The sequence below is a fragment of the Aptenodytes forsteri genome, unplaced genomic scaffold, assembly GCF_000699145.1.
Source record: "Aptenodytes forsteri isolate BGI_AS27 unplaced genomic scaffold, ASM69914v1 Scaffold15, whole genome shotgun sequence".
Classification (NCBI taxonomy): Eukaryota; Metazoa; Chordata; class Aves; order Sphenisciformes; family Spheniscidae; genus Aptenodytes; species Aptenodytes forsteri.
The window spans coordinates 4,350,245-4,371,697 of NW_008795129.1; the positions used below are offsets into that span (position 1 = coordinate 4,350,245).

General features: G+C 40.9%; 1 protein-coding gene across 4 annotated transcripts in view; it reads left to right on the top strand.

The window, feature by feature from the left end:
- The window catches only part of GBF1 (golgi brefeldin A resistant guanine nucleotide exchange factor 1), a 105,170-nt gene that overhangs the window by 44,641 nt on the left and 39,076 nt on the right, over positions 1 to 21,453 (top strand). For all 4 annotated transcript variants that reach the window (XM_009277699.1, XM_009277700.1, XM_009277702.1 and 1 more), the window contains exons 3-6: positions 13,265 to 13,396; positions 18,542 to 18,660; positions 19,283 to 19,391; positions 19,753 to 19,813. In XM_009277699.1, coding sequence (XP_009275974.1) covers positions 13,265 to 13,396; positions 18,542 to 18,660; positions 19,283 to 19,391; positions 19,753 to 19,813 — 421 coding nt within the window. The remainder of the gene's footprint in view (positions 1 to 13,264; positions 13,397 to 18,541; positions 18,661 to 19,282; positions 19,392 to 19,752; positions 19,814 to 21,453) is intronic.

Genomic DNA, 21,453 nt, shown 5'->3' on the forward strand with positions numbered 1-21,453 from the left:
TGGTATAACAGCCAGCACTGAGTCTTGAATAAGATTATCAGTTGAATTTGGATGTTTGGTTCCAAACCTTGATCTAGAAGTTGCAGTAGTCTTTGAGTGCAGGGCATTTACTTCTCTGGTTTATCACTCAGCATTGACAGGTGGAAGCAGTGCTAGGAGGATAAAACCCCACAGCTGATTAAGGGGTGTCTGAGGAATGATCTTTGTAATGCTGAATGGGCATGAGAGATTAAAGTATTTTGAAAGGTTTATCTTCAGACGGTGCTTAGTTATTAGCCTTAGCTTTTTGGAAACCTAACTGAGACATTACAGACCAAAACCTTTTTGTAGAAGCCTTATATTCTCATGTCTCAATAGTCTGGACCAGGACTTACGTGTAGGCATTTTCAGAGCAAATATTAGTTCATGCATCATTTCCACTTGTTATTGGAGAGCAGTGAAAGAGTTAAAGTGCAACATCAGTTGGATTTTTTTTTTAACCACCCTTAACAGGAATAACTTTTGCTTCTGCTCATCACTGATCCTCTTGTCTGTTGCTTTTTTTTTTTTTAAAAAAAAACATTCTTTTTAATTCAGTGTGATAAAACATCCGTTATTTGTAAGTTGATTGAGCATAAAGTATTTCATTATAAAATGGTCATCCATCACTGGAGGCTGGGGGCTGCAAAAAACATTAACTGTGCACTTTTGGCTGGAATGCAGCTTCTCCAGAATAAAGCAGCTTCTGTGTAAAGTATGCAGCATAAAAAAATTGACTGTTCAGGAAAACAGGTGCTTGCCTTGCTCTCCCAGAGCTTTGGGATTTCATCCCAAGTTTTTGGAAAGGCTCTCGAAGTCCTTCTGTTACCTAGAGTCACTTTCTGGTTTTAAGCACTGGCCTCAAAGCTGAATAAAATGCTGTTCTGTGTCAAGTGGTTTCATTCTGACAAGGCCGTGAGAATTTACTAGCTGTTTAACTGCTGCGTTTTAGAAAATTATGTACGTTTTCTTCCCCTCATTCATAAGCTCCTCAAAGTTAGTTGCTTTTTTTTTTATGAAGTTCCTTAACACTGACACCCCAAAAGTGAGTGGCCAAGCACTGCCAAGTTGTTTCTGGATGTGACTCTAGTATGTCCCTGTTAATTTCCTTGATACTTCACAAACTGAACTACTGGTTTTCTGTGTGATTAGATTATAAAGATTATTTTGATCTTAACTTGTGTTATACAGTGCTTGTCATATTTCCCTAACTTAAATCTGAACTTGAAAAATAGCTTCCTTCACGAAGAGTCTGTTAACTTTTCGTTTTGGGGAAACATGGGATGATAGGGCAGGAAGCCTTTATTGGATTGCTATTACTGTGAGCTGCTTTTCTGAGATTATTTCCAGGTAATCTAATGGAAGAAAAAGGCCAAATGTGTCCCCGTTTCATATGGGAAATTGAAGCAGAGATGAAGTGACTTGCCCAAGAGCATGAAGGGGAGACAAGTGGCAGAAGCGGAGGGTAGACTGATTTACCTAGCTGTGATCAAGGACCTTGCTACCATCTGATGCTCAATTTATTTGCATATGTGCTTATGTCCTGTCAGAGCAAATTCTGTAGGTCTGGGCTTGAAAAATCAAAAGGAAATTCTTCTGTCTTAGCCTTTTTACCAAGTCTTGGGAACAAACGCTGTTGAAGTATAATGGTTCCATCCCAGAGGTCATGGTAGCAGAAACGCTAGGGGTGAGAGGTTAAAGTGGAGTTGTGTCCACTGACCTGTTCTGTGTGTGTTGTGTATTGCGCTTGGAGAGCCGGGCTGCATTGTGCCCTAAGGGAAGGAGAGAGGGATTGAAGAAGCCTACATAAGTGTGTGAACCGGGGACTGGCTTGAACAAACATCCCTGTTTATCTGTGTGAGTTGAAGTTTTGTGCTGTGCTGTCGCTTTTAGATCTCTCTTGCTGGACAGCGTGCAGTCAGTGATGGCCTTTATAAAGTTAGGACAGGATCATTCAGTTGAGCTTCTGAAGCACCCTAGTGGTTTTTTCTGTCATGGGCATGTACTAGATCAAAAACATTAGCAATAGACTAAAATAGATCTGTTTGGCACTTTCTTAGACACAATAACCAGTATTATCTTTCTAAGGTATAGTGCTAGGGGCCTGTATACCGAGGAGTTACTCATACTCCTTATATATGAGCCTGCTGCTCAGGATACCGGTTATCTGTCATCTGTTAAATGACCGCTTCAGAGAAGCTGATGCAATAGGGAGCAGGACCATGGGGTTGCTAATGTCAAGCCATACTGTACCTGAATCTTTATTTGGTGTTTGCAGTCTTCCCAGGAGAGATACGAGCTGTCAGTATACACATAGACTCTTTCTGCCCTGAAAAACTTTGTCTAAATTGGGAACGTTAAGGATGTGAACAGAAAAATTTTGTCCTGGATTGCAACTGGTCATTGACCAAAGGTATTGCAGAGGGAGCTTTGACTCAGTCTGGTGCTTCAGAGTATCATGTTGCCTCATGGAAATAGTTGCATTCATAGGCTACCTGTACTTGTGTGCCTTTTGAAATAGCAGCATAAGTAGGATTTGTAGCATTGTTTAGACCTCCTGATGGAAATCATGTCAAAATCCTGGGTAAGTTTGTAGAACTGGGTAGAACACAATGTGAAATCTGGAAATCTTAAAATTCTTTAATTTCTGTCGCATCAGCTTCTTCAGACAGTGCAAGTGGAACAAAATCAATAGTATTTAACCTTACAGGCTGTAAGAAGAAAGCGTTTTTGGCAAGTTTTCTTGACGAAAACAATCCCAGCTTTGGTTTAAGAATGCCAATTATGGACCTCGCCAACAAAGATCATCTCTTGCTGGGGAAACAGCTAGTTCAGGCTGAACGTCAAATGGCACCAAAGTCTTGCTTCTTGGAAGAAGAATCATTCTGAACTACCTGTACCTTTTTTCTGCTGAAAGCATATCATTTCTATTTAAGTAAATAGGTCCTCTGAGTCTGGAGGAGCAGGCAGAATAGGAGTCAAAAAATACTTTTCCACCTCTCACCTGTTAATAAACTTTGCTCTTTCCTTTGGGATGGTGCTTTGACCCTAGTAGCTAATGGGTTTTGTTAATGGAGGCTGAATTACTGTCTTCATATTCAGATATGGTGAAGTATAATGCTTAGGCTCCCAACTGGTAGAGAAATTAACTGCTTGTGTGTTCCTCTGTCCAGACTGCAATAAGGGCAACTAACTTTTTATGAATGTGTGGAATCCCTTCATTTCTTCACCTAGACTTTTAGGTCATTTTGATTCCTGACAGACATCTTACTGTTTTACAGCTGATTCCTGATTCCAGGATGTGGAAAAAATTTATTTAATGGAGTTGGGGACTGATGTAATACTGTTTCCAGTATGTTTCCATGATGCCCATCTTAAGATACATCCTATTTGGTGGTCACTGAAGTTGAATTGCATTCACAGATCTCTTCAGTTGCAAAAACTGTAAATGAGTGTTAAATCTCGGGCTTCTGCTTCCCTTCGTGTACCATCAGCACCTTGTATCAGTAGATCGCTCTAGCACATAGCAGTATGCAGAAATTAATTTCTTTCCCCAGTCCATTCTCAAGAACATAATATTCACTCGTTTTCATTATTCTAGGAATCAAGCTGCCTTTTAATGGAGACAGCCTGAATTTCTGCTTGTGTGTGTGTACACTATGTGTACGCTGATTGCTTCAATTATTGCTGTGGGGGGAAAAAAAAAAGTTGCTTAATGTTTTTACTATTGCAGTGTCTTAAAGCAACAGTTGGATTGACTGCCACCAGGCCAGTCTCTTCTCCCTTTTGCTTTTGTTCTCTGGTATCCCTTTTCCACCCCTGTAGGTCTGAAACTAATATTCCCACGATGTTTTGCACCCTGCTCTCCCTGAGGCTCCCATTTTGCATCTGTAGTAACTTAGTGCGTTGGTACTTGAGCTCTGGGCGAATGTGTCTTGCCATTAGCACTTGGGAATTTTACTTTCTGGTAATAACATGGTGAAGCACAATGTCTTGTAGATTGGTTCAGGTTGGATAGAAGAATTTGTGTAAATCATAACAGCAAGGTACATTAAACCTTAGAGAGATTTTTGTCATTAAAAGATTCTCTTTCCTCCTGGGCCATCAGGCTTTTCTTCATTTCGTTCTTTGGATTTTGTCTGTCTCACTGATGCTTTTTAGATTCTCTGACAACACAAGAAATGTCTTGGCTTGTTTGGGATTTGTTGTTCTTCAATTTCCTTTTAATTTTTCCCCTTGGCACTCATGGGCTTCCCTTGAGGAAGGGGTAAACAGAATGGGGTAACATCTAGACAGCTAATTGATGATAAAACTGTAGTCTTTTTCTCCAGCCTCTTAGAAATAGCGAAGGTTTCCTTTTCACAACATGGTGAATTTGCAATGAGAGAGCTATTCATAGCGTGGTAGACACACAAAGCTGTGAAGAATTACTGTGCTTTAAAATACCAGGGAAGAAGTTTTAATTTCTCCTGGGCTTTTAAATTGCCTACTTAGTTTGGGCCTGGTACTGTGCAAGACGTATCAAATACCATAGTGAAGCAAGTCCAGTGACTGAATAGAGTTCTGTAGAGTGTCACAACCTAATTGCTCTTCCTTCGACATGTGCCAGTTTCTTTTAGAGAGGAAAAAGAGTGCTTAAACTTGACATACATCAAACTTGTGCTGTCAGTAAGATGGACGGATCAGTCCATCCTCTGGACTTGACAGTGTGCAATGCAATTCCCCATAGGTTTCATTTAGCCTAGTCGGCCTTGTTAGAGTGGCCATGCTCTCTTTCTCGTATTAGGAGGGAACCTTGGGAAACCTGGCCCTAATTCACAACAGCAGCAAGATCAATAACTATCAGTGTTTGGTCAGGGGCAGATGAATTTGTCATGGGATGACTGCTTTTTGCTTTGGTTTAGTTTGGTTTAGTAATTTCATTTAGAGTTGAATGTCATTGCATCAGAGGAGTGCCCATGGGTTCTGAAGCTCAGAGCTGGTGCAGGTTCATCACAAGAACTGGCTGTTGTCATGTGCGTGGTGATTTTCTGTAAGAAATCTTTCGAAACAATTTCAGCTGGTTCTAAACAGAGACAAAAGGTGAAGCTTACCTGCATTTCACTCACCCCGTTGTTATGGGATGTTTTCTTTTTTTTAAAGAATAGATGTTAAACTTCCAGTTACCTGTGAAACTCACTGCGATTTAGCTTATTGAAGGACTCTTTCCTTGTAGGTGTATGGGAAGGTTGATTTCTCTTCCCTGGAAGTTGTTCAGAGCTTCATGTTAAGTAACTTACACCCATGGGGGAAAAAAACCCTTCAGAAAGGTATAGGATCTCAAATCAGTTTTTGCAGAGCTATCGAGGAGTTCAGTTTTCTGGAGTAGGATTAAATGCCATTACAATTGGTAATAACAGTTTAGAGCTTGCATCTGTCTGAAAAAGCCACAAAATCGGTTGTATATTCCAGAACCTATCAGAGGCTCAGGTCAGCTGTATTCCCGCATCTCCTTTCCCTGAGAGCAATCAGCCTCTCTGTAACAGAGATCAACATTTATTTAAGTAATTCTGAATTTGCATATGTGGCTTTACAAACCATGGGTCTTGATCTAATCTTTCTCTGGAATGTGCTAGTGTTATCGGGTGTTGCTCTAGTGCTCATCCTCTAGTATGACATAGGAGTAAGGGTTTCTAGAAAACAAGTATGGATTAGCATTGAAATTACCCTTAAAGGTAGATGGGTATTACTGTTCACACTGGCAATAAACACACTCATGGGAGACCAGTTTGGAAACAGTAGCCTTTTACTATGTGGAGTTAATTGATTTGTTGCCTTTCATCAGAATAGTCATGGTCCTTTCAGAGGTATTCAGGTCACAGGGTGGGAGGAAATACTCTAGGATTCGTAGCAAGGTCTTCTCCTGGTGACCTTCAACCTTGCTATGCCAAATTACCCCTCAGTTCACTTTAAGAGCTATTCTTGCTTTGAAGCAGAGCCTTTTGAATATAACCTCTGACTAATACATGTCAACCATAGCTCAGAAAAAAGTTTGTCAAGATGCAATTATTCCCATCTCTGTTGTCTCCTCAGTGCTAAGCAATAAGAGCAGAATTAAACAACTCTAGCTTTTGAAATAAGCTGCTATCCCAACAACTTAGTTTTTTTCTGCACTTGGCAATCTGTATGACTGGTCTTAAAAATTCAAGGAGAAGCGAGTAGTTGTGTCTGTACTTTAAGTCCATCTAGACAGAAGCCATGAAAGCTTGCACTTTGTGTAGCTCCGTGCTTCCTGTTGATGGCATTTGTTTTCCTTGTGAATGACGTGAGTATCTTCTACTTCTCATAATATCACTCCCTCTGGAACAGAATACTACGCTGGGTAAAAAGCACTTGGAATAACAGTGGAGACACTGAAAACTCCAGCTGTAATTTTGGCTGAAGATACTCTAGCAAGTACCTGCTTATGAAAAAGTGCCCAGGGATTTCTAATGGGCAGTCAGAACAGCTGAATTTGAAGCATGGCATCAGATAAACCCCTGATAACTAATGGCTAACACTGGTGGGACTGTCAATGCTCCTGCTTCACTGGTAGATGTAAATAATTCCTATAGGAGACAATATTTCAGTTGAGTTTATGCCACCCTGACCAGAGGATACCAAGAGTCAAATGCTCAGTATGCATTCTGTCATCCTTCCCCAAAATAAAAATCTCAATTCTGAGGGGTGCTTGAGATCTTGGCACTATGGAACAATCATTTGTTAAAGTCATGTTTAATGAAAGGGAGATAAACACATGAAGCTGGAGTGTGACAAATGAAAGCATTTGTGCCATTGTAATGAAATTAGGCAAACAGAACAGGCTTGACAGCTCTGGGTTCCCCCTGTCAAACTGCATTTGTAATTCTAGCCTTGCATTAATGTGCGGCTGTGAATGACACTGTTTCCCTCTTGGTACGGTGGGCCCGGACTCCTGAATGACCACTTTAATTCACAGGGAATTAGCTTTGAAGAGTATATTTTACAGGCATACTGAAAAGGATTGCAGTTAATTCTCACTTCTCCTTCATTGGCTTGAATATCCTTAATTTTGGGCCTATGTTTACTTCTATCATATGTAAAGCTTTTGGTAACACTTACTATAGGGAAGTATTGATTTCAGAGACACACAAAACTTGCTCCCACACATCCCCACAGTGAGCTTGTATGTTGTGTTGTGCAGTCCCAGCAGCCTTTTAAAATAGCTTCCAGTATTTGTGTTCTGGAAACTAGGATGTAGGCTCCTGGCTCCTCAGCTTCTCCCTAGCTGTCAGAATCCAGTTCTCCTCATCTATTAAGAGCTTACATTGGGATAAGACAATGATATTTTGGGGAACCTGTAGGGAATGTCAGGTGGCTGCTCTTTTTGATGACCTCTTATTTATCAAGTTTAGTGGACATTGCCATCATTATTTTCAGGAAGTAGGACTAGAGATGTCTCTGATCACATTAGCTGCTAGGTCAGACTATATAGGTAGCAATCTGTTCTCATTTCAGATAAGAAAATCTCTAGAAACATGCTACGCATTGCACCGTGTTGCAGGGGCTGGTCTAGACCTTGCAAGAAAAACAAGACCGAAACAACAACAAAAACCCCTGGCGGGGAGAGATGGCAGAGGATTCTTTTCACTTGAAACCTTGACTGTACCAGGACTGTGCAGAGGGGAACATACGTTCAGGAACAAATGGACGCGGATCATCTAGCTTAGCTTTTTTACACTTGCTACCCTACATTAATTGGCCGTTAGTGAACTGGAGTTAAATGTTGGACTAAACTTCCGAGCTAGAAGAAGTCAGGGCATGTCTTTCATTGCAGGTGCAGGGTGGCATGTGTTCCAGTCAGTCCAGAGAATTTGTTTTCGGAGTGGTGAAACATGCGCCTCCTCCGCTCATCAGCTGTAGAGCTGCTGAAATTGTAGTTTTGCCAAGGGACCTAGAACCAATATGCATATACTGCTCTGTGGCTGTTACCTAACTGACTCTACGTAAAGCAAATTTGAGCTCTGGAAATTTTGAGAGAGGAACAAGTTACTCTAGTTCTGTTCGCTAGATTTGTTAATCTCTAAATTAACTAACAGATAATCACTGGACTAACTCAAAGGAATTTCTCCTTTCCCTGTGATCCTGCATTTTGATCTGGGTGAGATTAAGCCAGTATTTATTCCAGCAGTTAAGACTTCAGAAATGTTTTTGAAAATCTGAAGAGTTATGGCTACTCAATACTTTTAGATGGCTTTAAAAGGCAAGTACAATTTTGTCCTTTTTCCTTGTAACTTTTCTTCTATCTAACTTGCTGAGAGAGACTGCAGGGACTTCTCACCCTTGGGTGAAAAGACAAAATGTTTTGGTGTTTGGTGGGTGAACTGAGAATAAAGCGCATATGAAGTCACATAGGCCAGAAAGTCAGTGTTTGCAGCAAGTGGTTTTGAGGGTAAGCCAGGAAGCGCTTGCTGGTACCTCAATTTTCTGTGGCATAAACTCATTGAGCTCTCAGGCAGGAGTCCTGAAGAGCTGGATTTCTGCTCTGTACAATGTTATTTTTGTCTTTTTCTCACCTTTAGAAGAAAAGAGGATGCCTGTTTGTTGTACACTTCAGTGCGTAAGCAGGGAAGGTAATAGCACATGCTTGAAGCATTGCTCTTGTCTGAGCTCGTCTGCATTGGAGAGGTGCGTGGGATACAATTGAGACAGCCTTTCTGAAGGCTGGGCGTCAAAGGCCAACAGCTGCTGCATAAGAGGAGTCCAGGTCATGTGGTTTGGGTTGCAGTTGCCTGTCCTGGGGACAAATGATGTTGAAATAACTTGTCATAAACAATTTTTTCTCGTTCATTTACTCTGATTCGGAACGCATAGCCGATCCTGGTAAGAGTCATTCAGGAGTGAAGAGTTGAACTGCCAGAGAAAGCAGCTTATGTGAGCGTTTTAGATCAGGAATGTGCCAACAGTGTGCTAACAATAAGAAACCTCTTCCGAGGGGGACCTGCTCCTGTACTTCAGGAGAAAGGGGACGCCGGAGGTCTGATGCAGCTTGTTTGCTGAAGTGCCAGAATGGCTGGATAGGATTGCTGAAATGGGAGTTAGGTGCTTAAACATGAATTAGTTGTTTAAATATCTTTATAGACATGTGTGTCTAAGCGCAAATAATCCATAGGATGAATGAAGGAAAGCACTGTGGTCTCAAAGGAATTCCCTCCTCATATTAAAATTGCCAGCCTGAAGAGATGGCTTTCTGATACGCTACTTAAGATATTCTTTCCCTTCTTCTCAATCTCCGTGCAGTGCTTTGGGCTAGCTGAGGATTTTTGGGTGTAGTGCTGGTGCTGGTGTATGATTGCTTCCCTGAAATTTCGTTGAAGGGACCTGCGTGAAAAGAATGGGAAGTGCTTTCTAGCTGGTCCCCAAAGCAGCCCAGGCTCTTCATTTAAGACTAAATCATGTTTTAATATAATTTTCCCTAGCTTTGAGTAGATTGAAAAGGAAGGCTGCTTGTAGGAATCCCTAGTGAAATTTTGATCTCCTCATGGACACTTAGTCAGTTTTTCCTCTTGTAATACCCTAGGCTGTCATGCTTGTAGGGCTGGTGGGTTTTGGGGTGGGTTTTTTGTTTGTTTGTTTTTCCCCAGAGTTGAAAGTAGTTACCTAAGCAGAGAACCATCCCCTGTTTTCTAGTTCAAATGCTGAGAAATGTCTCTTGCTAGGAGATATACTTGGAGAAACATGTCTATAAGCAAATCTCAAGTGTCTAACTGGTTATGGTTTCCTCTCTTGTAATGCCTGAACCTGAATCTGGCAGAGCAAGAACCAGAGAGTTGAAAATCAGAGCTGCTTTTTTTGGAAAGCTTTCATAAAAGTTCAAGTATGTACTTCCAAACATTCAATGTTTACTTTATATAGCCTTGTTTTGGCAAAGGAATTATTAGAGTTATAATTGATTTTACTGCCCTTTCTGAGGTTCTTAGATGTTTTCAGGAGAGCATAGCATTGCTTTTACAGTTAGGTGCCAAAAAAGATCAAGGCTTTATATAGTGTCTCTTTCATGAAGTTTTAACTTGCTGGGCAGAACAACTCCCTTTTAAAGACTATGGTCCTACCTTACCAAAGTATTGTGAAAAGAGCGTTATTCAGTTCCTGCTGTTCTGTGCTTTAGATTAAACTTGAGCTCTGGTAGTAAAAGCTGGCACGGAGTGCACCTCGCAGTTGTAGTTACTGATCTGAAAGGGCTGGCAGGTTGGTTCTGGACACTGCCACATTCAGGATATAAGGCTATGAAAACCTTTCAGGGAGAGAGCTTCTGAACTAACTTCACTGAGCTCAACAGGATTAAGTTAAAAGAAAAGGATTGATCTTTGACTTACTGACTTGTTTGCAAAATTTTTACTTGGTTAAAAACTTCCAAGTAGCTTTAGTGCCACTTTCAGATGCTGAACTGATACTTCAGCCAATGAGAGTAATCTGCTTCAAGACAGGATATAGCAAGAATAGCTACAGTATGAGTGTTTTTCTGTGCTCCCAGTCTTTCTATTGAAGCAAGCACCACTGCCGAGATTGAGTTCTGCTTTGAAAAGGGAGCTGGTGACCCCTGTAAGTCCTCAATGCCTGCAAATGCTGCTGGTAAGAAGAGGTCATTGATGTAATCAAGTGAATGCTCCTCAGGTGCAGGCAATTAGCAGTGTGATTGGTGTTTCACTGAAATGGAGATCTTTCAGATAGTAGTCCTTTAGAGGGTAAGTCTTGCACTAAAAATACTTTCTTCTTGTTCAGTATATTTTTAAAATTTTTTTCACTAACACAGCACCAACTATCCAGTCTGAAACAGTTTTACAGCATACACAGTCAGTTTCAGAGAGCTTAATGTAAAATGCTGTGTTACCATAAAAGCTAGAGTCTCTGAATATCAGGCCAGTTATCTGGAATAACTGGCCAGAGTTGCTGTGTAATCAACAGTATGTGCCTAAGTTAAGTCCTAATTATGACAAGCCATTTTGTGATCTTCATGTAAGTTGGGGATTTCAGTTAGACTGCAGGGGAATCTAATCTTTAACCGCAGCAAGATTCACAACTTTAATTGAAAGAAAAAAATGAAACTCCCCCCTCTTATAAAGAAAATGTCTATTTGTTTTCCCGAAATGGATTAATGGGGAGTGTGATATCCTATGTATCCTCTGCTAGCAAGTTTGTCTTCATCATCTCATTCCACCTGTGCATCTACATACTTCTGCTGAAGTCCCATTTTTCTTACTAACCAAGGTGCAGCTTTTCCATCCTGGGGCTCACTGGGCTGAAGGAGGCTGGAGGAATTGACCAGATCATGATGGTGCTGACTGTTCTATAGAAAGGATCAGTTTTGGGGAAGAAGAGTTTGAGCGTTGATCCCTAGTAGTCTTACTATATTTAATGTTGTCCAAGTGCTTGTAACCAGACAAGTGCTCTATAAAGCACACTTAAATAAACGTTGATGAAAGCATGTCTTATGATCCTCTGCATTTCCATGAGCTATTGAGAGGTGACACAATTGTAATGTCACACCAGGATATTATCTGACAAGTTGGGGGAGTTGTTCTTAAGCCAAAAAGGTTGAATCATCATGTTCCTTTTAACCTCTCACAAGTTAGTGGCGTTGGCCTGATTTGAACTGGTGGCTGAAAGGTAAGAGACTGCATAATGATTCCCAAAGTTCCTTTTTTTTAGTTGCAGTTTTGCTTTAGTTAACAACAAAACTATTGCACATTGATGTTGTTCTCTGTGGTCTTAACTGTTTAAAACAAAAAAACCCTGCATTATTCTTCCTCCTTTGCTTCCTCACCAAAATTTGTCACAGTTAACATGCTTTCTGATAAGCTTTTTACTTTGATACTTAGGGCTTTTCAATAGGAACCATGATAAAATGGAATTTCACTTATCTTAGAATCAGGAGGGTTTGGATTTTTATTTTTTTTAGTAAGTAAAATAATTGAGTTATGTTGGTAGATAGAAAAGCAGCAGCTTGTCTAAGGATTCAGGAATCACAGGCTTTTTTCTCCCCTGCCTCAAAGAAGCTCATGTGACAGATAAGTGCAATACTGGATCACCAAGAATATAAATGCCAGTGTTCCTGTGACACTATTAGCCATTAGACTTGTTAACTTTTATTAGGAATAAAATGTAGGTTTCAGCAAGTTGAGCCAAGTGTTTGTACTTGGATAATCCTGAGACCAGAAATATTTAAGTTACTTTAAATACACTCTTCTTTGCCTGTGTACTGGCTGTATTGTGGTTACCTTCACCTGCTTTTTAATGCTTTTTCTCCTAAATCCTCCTCAGGACTCCTATTACCTTGATTCCTTGTGTTGGGGTTTTTTTGTTTGGGTTTTTTTGTTTTGTTTTGGGTGGGGTGGCGGTTTTTTTGGTCACTTTCCCTGGTTCTGGCTATTCTTTTCTATATTTCTTTTTCATTCCCAAAGCTTCCATTGATCATCTTGAAAAGTTTAGGAAGCTCGTTAGTTGTTCTTTCTCCAGCTCAACAGCCCAGTGCATCTGCCTTCTTGTATTGCAGCTTTAGAGAGGTTACTTGCTGTCCAAAGCAGCAAGTAGAGAAGAGTGCCCTTTTTTCTTCTTTGGTTGAGAGGCTTTACAGGTATTCTGAGAACAAGACAGGAGAGTTTTTACATTTGTTTATCTTATGAGTTTTTCCTGTCTTTGCCAAGCAAACTTCTCGTGTTGCAGAAATGCAATTTGTATTCGGGCAAAGAGCTGCAAAAGATCCAACTAACCTGGTTGTACATTTGTACTATGCATGTAATTGGTATGAGGCTGTATGTGTAGTAGGGTGTTACAGAGGTGGCGGAAGGTGGGGCAGGGTCTATATAATGTGATCACACAATTCCAGGAGTACTAGGAGAATGCAACCATATCTGGCAATTAATTAAAGCCTGAATTTAGGCAGCAGTGGCTCTGTGGTGTTTACAGAGTGTTCTTACAATAGGATTTGTTTCAGAAGGCTCCAGAAAGCTGTTTTGAAGAGCATAAGAAAGTGAACTTCACAAACCATTGCTTTTAAAAATATATAGGTATATGTGTGTGTATGTACATTTAAAAGCAACCCTGACCTTCTCACCAGCCTTCTGAAACTAAGCTATTGCAGGCCTCTCTCCTCTGAGATTAAGGTTGCTGTAGATTCTTAAAGAGAAAATGAATCCTAATGAATCAAGTCTAACTGAATGTCTCTTTAAAATTATTTTTGTTTTAACAGAGCTATCTGAAATTGAACCCAACATATTCCTTCGGCCTTTCCTGGAAGTAATCCGTTCTGAAGACACTACAGGCCCCATAACTGGATTGGCCCTCACCTCTGTGAATAAGTTCCTCTCATATGCACTAATAGGTATGTGATGTGGCTTCCTGGGATTTGCCAAAATGCCAGCCAAATGCATCTCCTTGAGATGTGTCTTTGGCCAGGATACGTGCTTGCAGTCTTAATGAGGAGATTGGGGAAATAAGAAAATTGTCATTGATGCTGGGGAAACAGGCATCCGCAGTTTCTTAACATCATACCTGCTGGTCTTTCATGGCACTACGGCAATGGCTGGAAACGGAGCCAAAGCTTCTAGTCTGCCCTGACTGCTGCATGTGTGTATGGCCCGCTGCTGGACTGTGGTGGTCACCAACTGCTTTTTAATGCCGTCTGAGCAAAAGGGCCAGGGCGGGGAGAATACCAGCTTGGGTTACAATGTTGTAATATACACAAACACAGTAGAATTTATTTAGTTTTGTGGACTAATATTTCTGCTCTAGAGTGAGGATTTTTTTTTTGCCCGGTCCCAGACCCTGTCCAGTGGTGTGCCAGTACTCTTCACTTGTCACAATTGTCATGGCAGAGACAGTTTTGCCGCTGCCCAGACTTTCAAATGTGTGCATTCTCCTTTATATTTGTGAAAGACTAATAATGTGCATGTGGTCAGTTCCCATGGCTCAGCTGGCTTGTAGTAACTCATTAGCTGGCTTTCTGTCTGCCTTCAATGTGTCATCCTGTTGTTAGCGGTGCTTGATTTTTCTGTGTAAATTCCATTAGTACTTTCTGATCATACCTGTGTGAATTACAAAACTTGTTATCTATGATTGTTTATACATAGTCTTACTTGGAGAAAACTATCTTACCTGTCCTCCTCCCCTCCAGGGTTCAGATTTCTCAGTTCTTTTCCTCCCTTACGTTGTAAGTGAACACTGTTGAATTTTTGGCACTGTTGTTTTAAATATTTTGTTCTTTGGAGTTAGCATGAGGGAAGTTAGAGAAAGAAAGGACTTGATGTAGATGCAGACCCTTCTTGTGGGAAGGACCTAAAATTAAAATGAGCAAAAGTTTGGACTCGCAGGAAAAAAAAATTTTTAAGAGTTTGATGGAAATTTAGTGTCTTGATAAGACATCAATTAGTGGGCAGTATTGGGTATAATTAAGTGGCAAAAAATAACTAAAATGATGCAATATTGATTTCACTCCATAGGACGATAAAGAAATCGTAATAAATAAGCCTGTAAAGCATGTCCCTCTGAAGGACTAAGCAATAGTGCAAAATATGTTAGTTTCAATGTAGAATGAGGGATGGACTCTTTTTCTGGGCTTTTATGGTCTGGGTGGGATCAGAACATCAGGCTGATATCACATGTCCAGGCAAATGTCTGCACAGGCAGTGTCTGCAAACTTGGCTACAAATACTTGATTTGAGGCAGAAACAGGAAAAAATGTGGTTAAGAATTTGTAGCCTTTCTCTAGCTACTTGTTATTTAGAATACTAACTAGGTCACTCCAGCAAGGGCACATCCCTGTAACTGTTGGTAAGCGTGTCTTTGTAGTAGACAGTGGAAAAGACCCTCTGCCTGGCTTTTGTTGTGGAGCAGAACCTGTAATCTAAGACCTCTGTTGCTGCTTCAGGTGACATTCACAGTGGCCTTGTCCTTTGTGCTGCTCCAGATACCAGTGAGGCTGGGATTAGTGGTGCTGACTGAACATCTGGCTAGGGTTGTGTTGTTAAATTAAAGCTTTTTGGTCTTATATTTCTCTTTGTAATATAAGACTAAAGGTAGTCTAAAGACTGTTTGCCTAAAGATAGGAAAAGCTTAGAACTGTCCTTAACATACGAATCTGTTTTAAACTGTACAGAACAAGGAAGGATGGACTCTGGCATAACCACAGTGGGGAAATCTCAGTGTGGCTGATATTTGTGGTGCATTTTGGGGCTGCATAATTGACAGGTGAAACCAGCACTTTTTTCAAAAGCATCATTAGCTGTGTCTGTTCTGTGAGTGGATGGCTTTTGCTCTATGCACTGGGTTGAAAACCAGTGGGCAGTGAAAGGGCCAAACTCCTCTGATAACTATCTTTGTTTAAAACTGCTTTCTTTTCCTATTTCCAAAGCATTTCATTGCTAATCCTCGTGCCCTCTCACTGTTTCTCTTGTTCTGTCACATGTCAGCAGGTGGTTATCTGTCTACTTTTCAGGCCAGTATTGCTGAGGGGTATGTTTTAAAACCAGTTAGAAAAGAATGATTCTTGAGTAGCCTTTGAGACTTCTGATCTCTAGTAGTCTGAATTGCAAAGATCTGTTCCGAGGTTGTTGGATGCAGCAGTTCACTAATGGTATAGCGTGCAATCACAGCTCATTTAGATAAAATGATTTGATATCCACCATGCGTTTTGGTAGGAATAGTTAGCCTTACAGAGATTATCCTCTGCTCTGAAATAAGTACTACTGTTTCAAGAGTTATAGTTGATATATTACATAGTAATTTTTAAAGTACAAGAAAACTGTGCAACAATAGTAAACTCCCGTTGATTTTTATCCCTCAGATTAGTTATTTCCTTACTCAGCAGTTTTGCGCTAGCTAGCTGTCAGCCTTTTTGATGAGCTCAAACCTTAGCTATAGGAAGACTAGTGGTTGAATTTCAGAGTTGTATTTGTTGTATACTTTCCTCAGAAAAGGTACGTGCTCTTTTTATTATCATCACAGTGTGTCCACAGCAGCTTCTGGCTCCATTTCTAAAGTTAACTTTCCCTGGTGTTCCTGAAAACTACTTATCTGTAAGTGAGTAGCTGTTGCTCGGCTTCCAGCAAGAGGACTTGCTGTTTGGGGAGTTTAAAGCTTGTTCTCCCCTCTACCTTCTCTGTCTCCTTGGTGATTTATTTTAGTTCCATTAAAGGTGTTACTGAGCAGGCTTCTGTCTTTCCTGGATTTCTGTGATGGTTGAGAGCCTGGATTTTCTGCTTTCTGCTTGTTCTTTTGCCTGCCTGTTATGAGAGTACACCCCATACAAAATGTGTAAGTCTAGATGGGGTCTCTGGATCTTTGCATTGTAGGTGGCAATTTTCAAACTGATATTTTGCTTCACACAAACTTATTTTTGTTAGTGATTCTGAGCAGTCATTGACACATCTTTCTGTACTGTTTTCTCACAAGGGAACAAAGAAGCGGGTTGATCTTTTCTGTATCTTGTTTCTGCGAAGTAGAAGTATCTGTGCTTTTAATTGAACTCAAGAGGCTTTATAAATTGACCTGAACTTGTAGAGCTGTTCCAGGGAGCCAGGACTGAAGTAGTCAGGCGTGATGTGTGTTGGGAGAGAGGTGTGTTTATTAGTGTTGAAGGTAGGGGCTAGAACAGCGAAGCAGTAGTCATAGATCTGTTAAAGAAGTGTATGCACAACTTGCATTTCCTTTTCACACAGACTATCCATAACTATGAATAAATGTATCCCTAAGCCTACAGCAACTCGCATCTACTGGAAGAGGTGACAGTGAAGTGAATCTGCATGTTCTGCCTGTGGGAGCCTTTTCTGCAGCAAGTGGCTTTTTCCTCTTGATGCCCACTTAGCTGCTTTCCACTGTAGTTGTTGAGGTTGGTTAACAGTAATGGTAATGTAGGTGCTGGCATTGTAACACCACTGGTCTTTATCTGATTTAATTGGGGCAATTTAGAGTGATCCTACATTACCATTGGTGGTTTAAGCTATTATTTCCATTTATGAATAAGAGTGCACAGGGTACCAACATATGGCTGATTTTATTGCCTCTGGTGGAAGAGTGGTAGCTTCTAACTGGATTATAAACCATTATTGAAGGTACACAGAGAACTGCCTTTGACAGCCAGGCCTCTTATCTAATGCTTCCCAGTATCAGAGTTTGGTATCCTGTTGAGTGCTGCTGCTGAAGTAGGTAAAAAATGACTGATTGGTCTTAGAACAGTCTCCTTGATAGCTCAGTGAGGTTTGACTAGCAAACCAGGAGAGGAATTCACTCTCAACTATGCAAGATTTTTGTGTGTGTGCGTGAGACAACTATGTCAAAAGTAGGCAAGCTCAGCTCTTAATAGGGATGTGTAAGAGATGGCAAAGGAGAAGTGCTGTTCCTATGTAGATTTATGGGATTCTGAAGTACATTGATGCCATTTCAGTTTCATGCAACTATGAGAAGTTTCTTATCCTGCAGCCCCTGTCAATCCCCAGGCTGCTCTCTGGACCACAATAAGGGCAGCTTTCTTTAACACCTGGGGCTTAGCCCTTCCTAGGTGTGAACACAACTGGAGTCAAAAAGGGAGTCTGCAAAGCTTCTCTGCAAAGTATACAAGGTCTTACATGGTTCCTCTGTCAGCTTCATTCTTGCTGGAGTTCAAGAGGCCCCATTGCCAATTAATGAGGTATTAACTAGTGTTTAGGTTGTCTCCTTTCTTTCCTAATGACTGTTTAGGTAGGAAGGTAACAAGATTCTTGCCCAGTGCTGTGTTGTTTAAGTGAGAATGAAATCAAAGCCGGAGGCAGCTTTTCTGAAGCCACTGTAATGTGGCACAAGATACGGTTACTAGCAACAATCTCGTCCTAAACATTCTCTCAACTGCACCATTGTTTGTAGCTACAGAAGACTGAAGGAGTCTTGATGAATGATTGAAGCGGGAGGCCTGCCACTCCGATATCTAAACTGTGATCCTGTCTGTCTACTGTTGTCTCTGGGGAAAGCTACTGGTCCATTCCTTCCCCAGCTCCTATTCCTTGGGGGGGGTGTAGAACAAGAGACAATTTTTCCTTCTCAATCCAGTGGAACCTGTTTGGCATTTTCTCCTCGTGGGAGTAAATTTGAGGTTCCCTATGTTTAAGAGCTGTTTTCTTTTCATTCCCAAGGAGGAACTGAATGCATTTAACAGCTGATTGTGCTATATTGTAGGGAACAGGACACAGTCTTACAAATTAACATCTAAAAAAATACATGGAGCCGGTAACAACTGAATTGTAATTCTTTTCTTTGTTAGGTTACATCTTTTTGCAAATGTAGATAGACTCTTGATAAAGTCTTTCTGAAAGCTCCCAGTTTTAAACTCTTTCTGTTACTGGGAGGTGAGTGTTGCTCTTGTAGGGTCCACTCACTCCGAGTCACACAAATTAAGGAAGCAGATGGCAACAAAGTATCTCTGTGTAGATGTCTCCCCACAGAGGTGGTAGGCTGTAGGTGGCCTTTCCCTGTCATATATTTTTATTCTGTTACTCAGATCCCAGCCATGAGGGCACAGCGGAGGGGATGGAGAACATGGCAGATGCTGTCACCCATGCCCGATTTGTGGGCACGGATCATGCGAGCGATGAGGTTGTCTTGATGAAAATCCTACAGGTAAGTGAAGAGAAATGGTAATTACCATAATGGTTGCTGCCCGTTGTGGAACATATCCTGTTACATGGAGATGAAGAGGAGGGAGCAATGTTTTGACTCTGTAGGAGCTTAGTGACAGACTTTATTTTTAAACAGATGGCTCATATACCTGTGGTAAAAGCTTTTCCAAATGAAAATAATTAAAAGCTTAAATGAAATGATTTTTAAATTAAGGGCTTGATAATGTGGTAGTGTTGATAATCCTACCTTGTGCATGGTCTGTGTTAGTGAGGGGTAAATTAAGCATATAGAGCTCTCAAACTGATTTTTGAGAAAAATTCTTTGTAGAGACAAACCTATGAACTATACACCTCTTTGGTCTGTGCACTTTTCAGCAGATAGCTAGTTACTGAATTTAAATATTGGGTAGCATGTAGCATGTCAGGCTTCTTTTAGAAGCGGGCTGGGAGATCATTCTTGTCTCCTAATCTGTCTGTTGAGCACAGCATTCAGTTTGAAATGACTCCTGGAAAACCCTTAGGTTTTCTGCTCATGGCAGTCCTTCTTGAGGAAGCCAACCTTCTCTTGGAAATGCATGCAAGGGTCATTGTACTATGGGACATACGTGCGCTGTTCTTTGCAGGTTTTGAGGACCTTGCTGCTCACTCCAGTGGGAGCCCACCTCACCAACGAATCTGTGTGTGAGATCATGCAGTCCTGTTTCCGCATATGCTTTGAAATGAGACTCAGTGGTAGGTTTGTTCATACTTCTGCAGTTAAGAAATGATCGGGTTTCCTCAGCATTAACTAGTTCTATTGTAGAACATGCAGCTGTGGAAAGCTGCTGAGCTGTATATTATTGTGTCTTTCTACAACTTCATGGAAAATTTGTTAGGAGTTCACTGTACAACTTTTGACTGCTCTTTTTCCCCAGCTTTGTGGCGCCACCTTGTGATTATATGCCCGTTTGCAGTAATGCGGTATTGGAGCTGGTTTTAATAAATTTGCCGTAATCTCTGTAAACAAGGCTCGGAGGGGAGTCTGCTTGAAGAAGCCTCTTGATAATATCACACTGAGTAATGACACCTGTGTTATTTGTTTTTGTCTTCGCAGAGTTATTGAGAAAATCTGCAGAGCACACTCTGGTCGACATGGTGCAGCTGCTCTTCACAAGGTAAACCTGCTTGTGTTTGCCTCAGCATTGCCGAGATGGCCCTCTAAGGACAGAAAGATTTCACACTTCCACTTAAGGGCCCTCAGAAAAATCATCCAAAATGGTCATTATTTAGAGGTGGAAGGGGATGAAGGATTTGGCACTTTTCTCTTGGGCTGACCTTGTTAGGCTGCAGGGAGGCAGAGGTAGGGAAGGTTGCCTGGTTTAAGGTGTCCTTTGAGGAGAGATGGACAGCCAAGTAATGAAGAGCTTTAGGATATGGAACCAGTTTGAGGACAGAGAATGCAAACTTCACTCCAAAAAAAAAAAAAGTGCTCTAAAAAATATAGCGCTCTCCAGGTGAGAGAATAGAAATGGTGTTGAATAGTCACATGTTGATTTCAAGCTGAGAGCTTTGACCTCATATATCAAAGAGAATTTTAAACTCTTGAGATCATGTGTCTTAGACAAATGTTCTGCCCTTTTCAGCACCCTTCAGGTAATTAAGATTACTTCTTTTAAACTCAAGTAAGTTATTTAACTTCAAAACTGTTTTTCCAGATAGTGAAGTAATCATAGACTTTCTCTGGGTATTGTAAAAAGGAAATGTGCAGATACAGAAATACTTTTAGTAGGAAAGGATTGTAGTAAAGCTGACAGCTTGTGAAACACAGCTCTCATAATATTTTTTTTTCTCATTGTCACACTCAGTTCCAGTGGGTTCTCAGGGTTTTTTTTTCCTCTGTGCACCCTGTGTCATGCAGTGCACTGGATGAATGTGGGGCAGAGTCAGAATCAATCTCTCCAAAAAGGAGAGACCGCATTACTTTTTCTCCAAATGCATATGTGAATTTTACTTAGTGCTTATTCATTACTTATTGTGTATCCTCTCCTCTGTCCTCCTTGATAATGCTTGGAGACACCACCACCATCTGTGCCTGTGGACACTGGTATATTAGAAGCAAGGCAAAGACAGCAACTGCAGGGATGGTTTGGCCATCTTGCTTTTCAGAAAAAGAAACAGCCAAAGCTATGCTGCAAGGCTTTTATCCCTTCAGCAAGCAAAGATAGAAGTGTAGTAAGGGGACAGAAGGGAGAGCAGGGTGTGTGGGGTTGCAGAGCTGTATGCATTTGTCATTTGGTAGCACAGGGGAGAGCTGTCTACCTCCTTTACTTCTGAGACAGGGACTGCTTAGCTCAAAGCATTCAGCTTAAATTTAGATCCACTGTGCACTATAATTGTGTTTATATGATGCAGAATAGAGGATAACTACTGGGGATTCTACAAAGTTAATGAAAAGGGTTGCCATGACTAGTAATAACAAGTACACTGCAAGAGTCCTGGTGTGGATGATACCCTGGCTCAGCAGCTGTTTTTAGCAGCATCAGAGAAACCTGTTTTGAACGAATCTAGCTAGTCCACTGCTGAAAACATACACTGAAGGAAAAGAAACTGTACTTACATGACCATTAACAATGAAAATCAATATAGCAAAACTGCTATTAGCAGTAATAGCATGCAAAGCACTTCTCACCTATTCTTGGGGTTTTTTTTCCCCTCAGCAGATTTTGGCAGAAAAAGAAACTAAGAACGTCTTTTTTTTTTTTTTTTGTGGAGAAAACCTAATTTTGGCTTTCTAGTATCTGCAGCGTGACTGGAA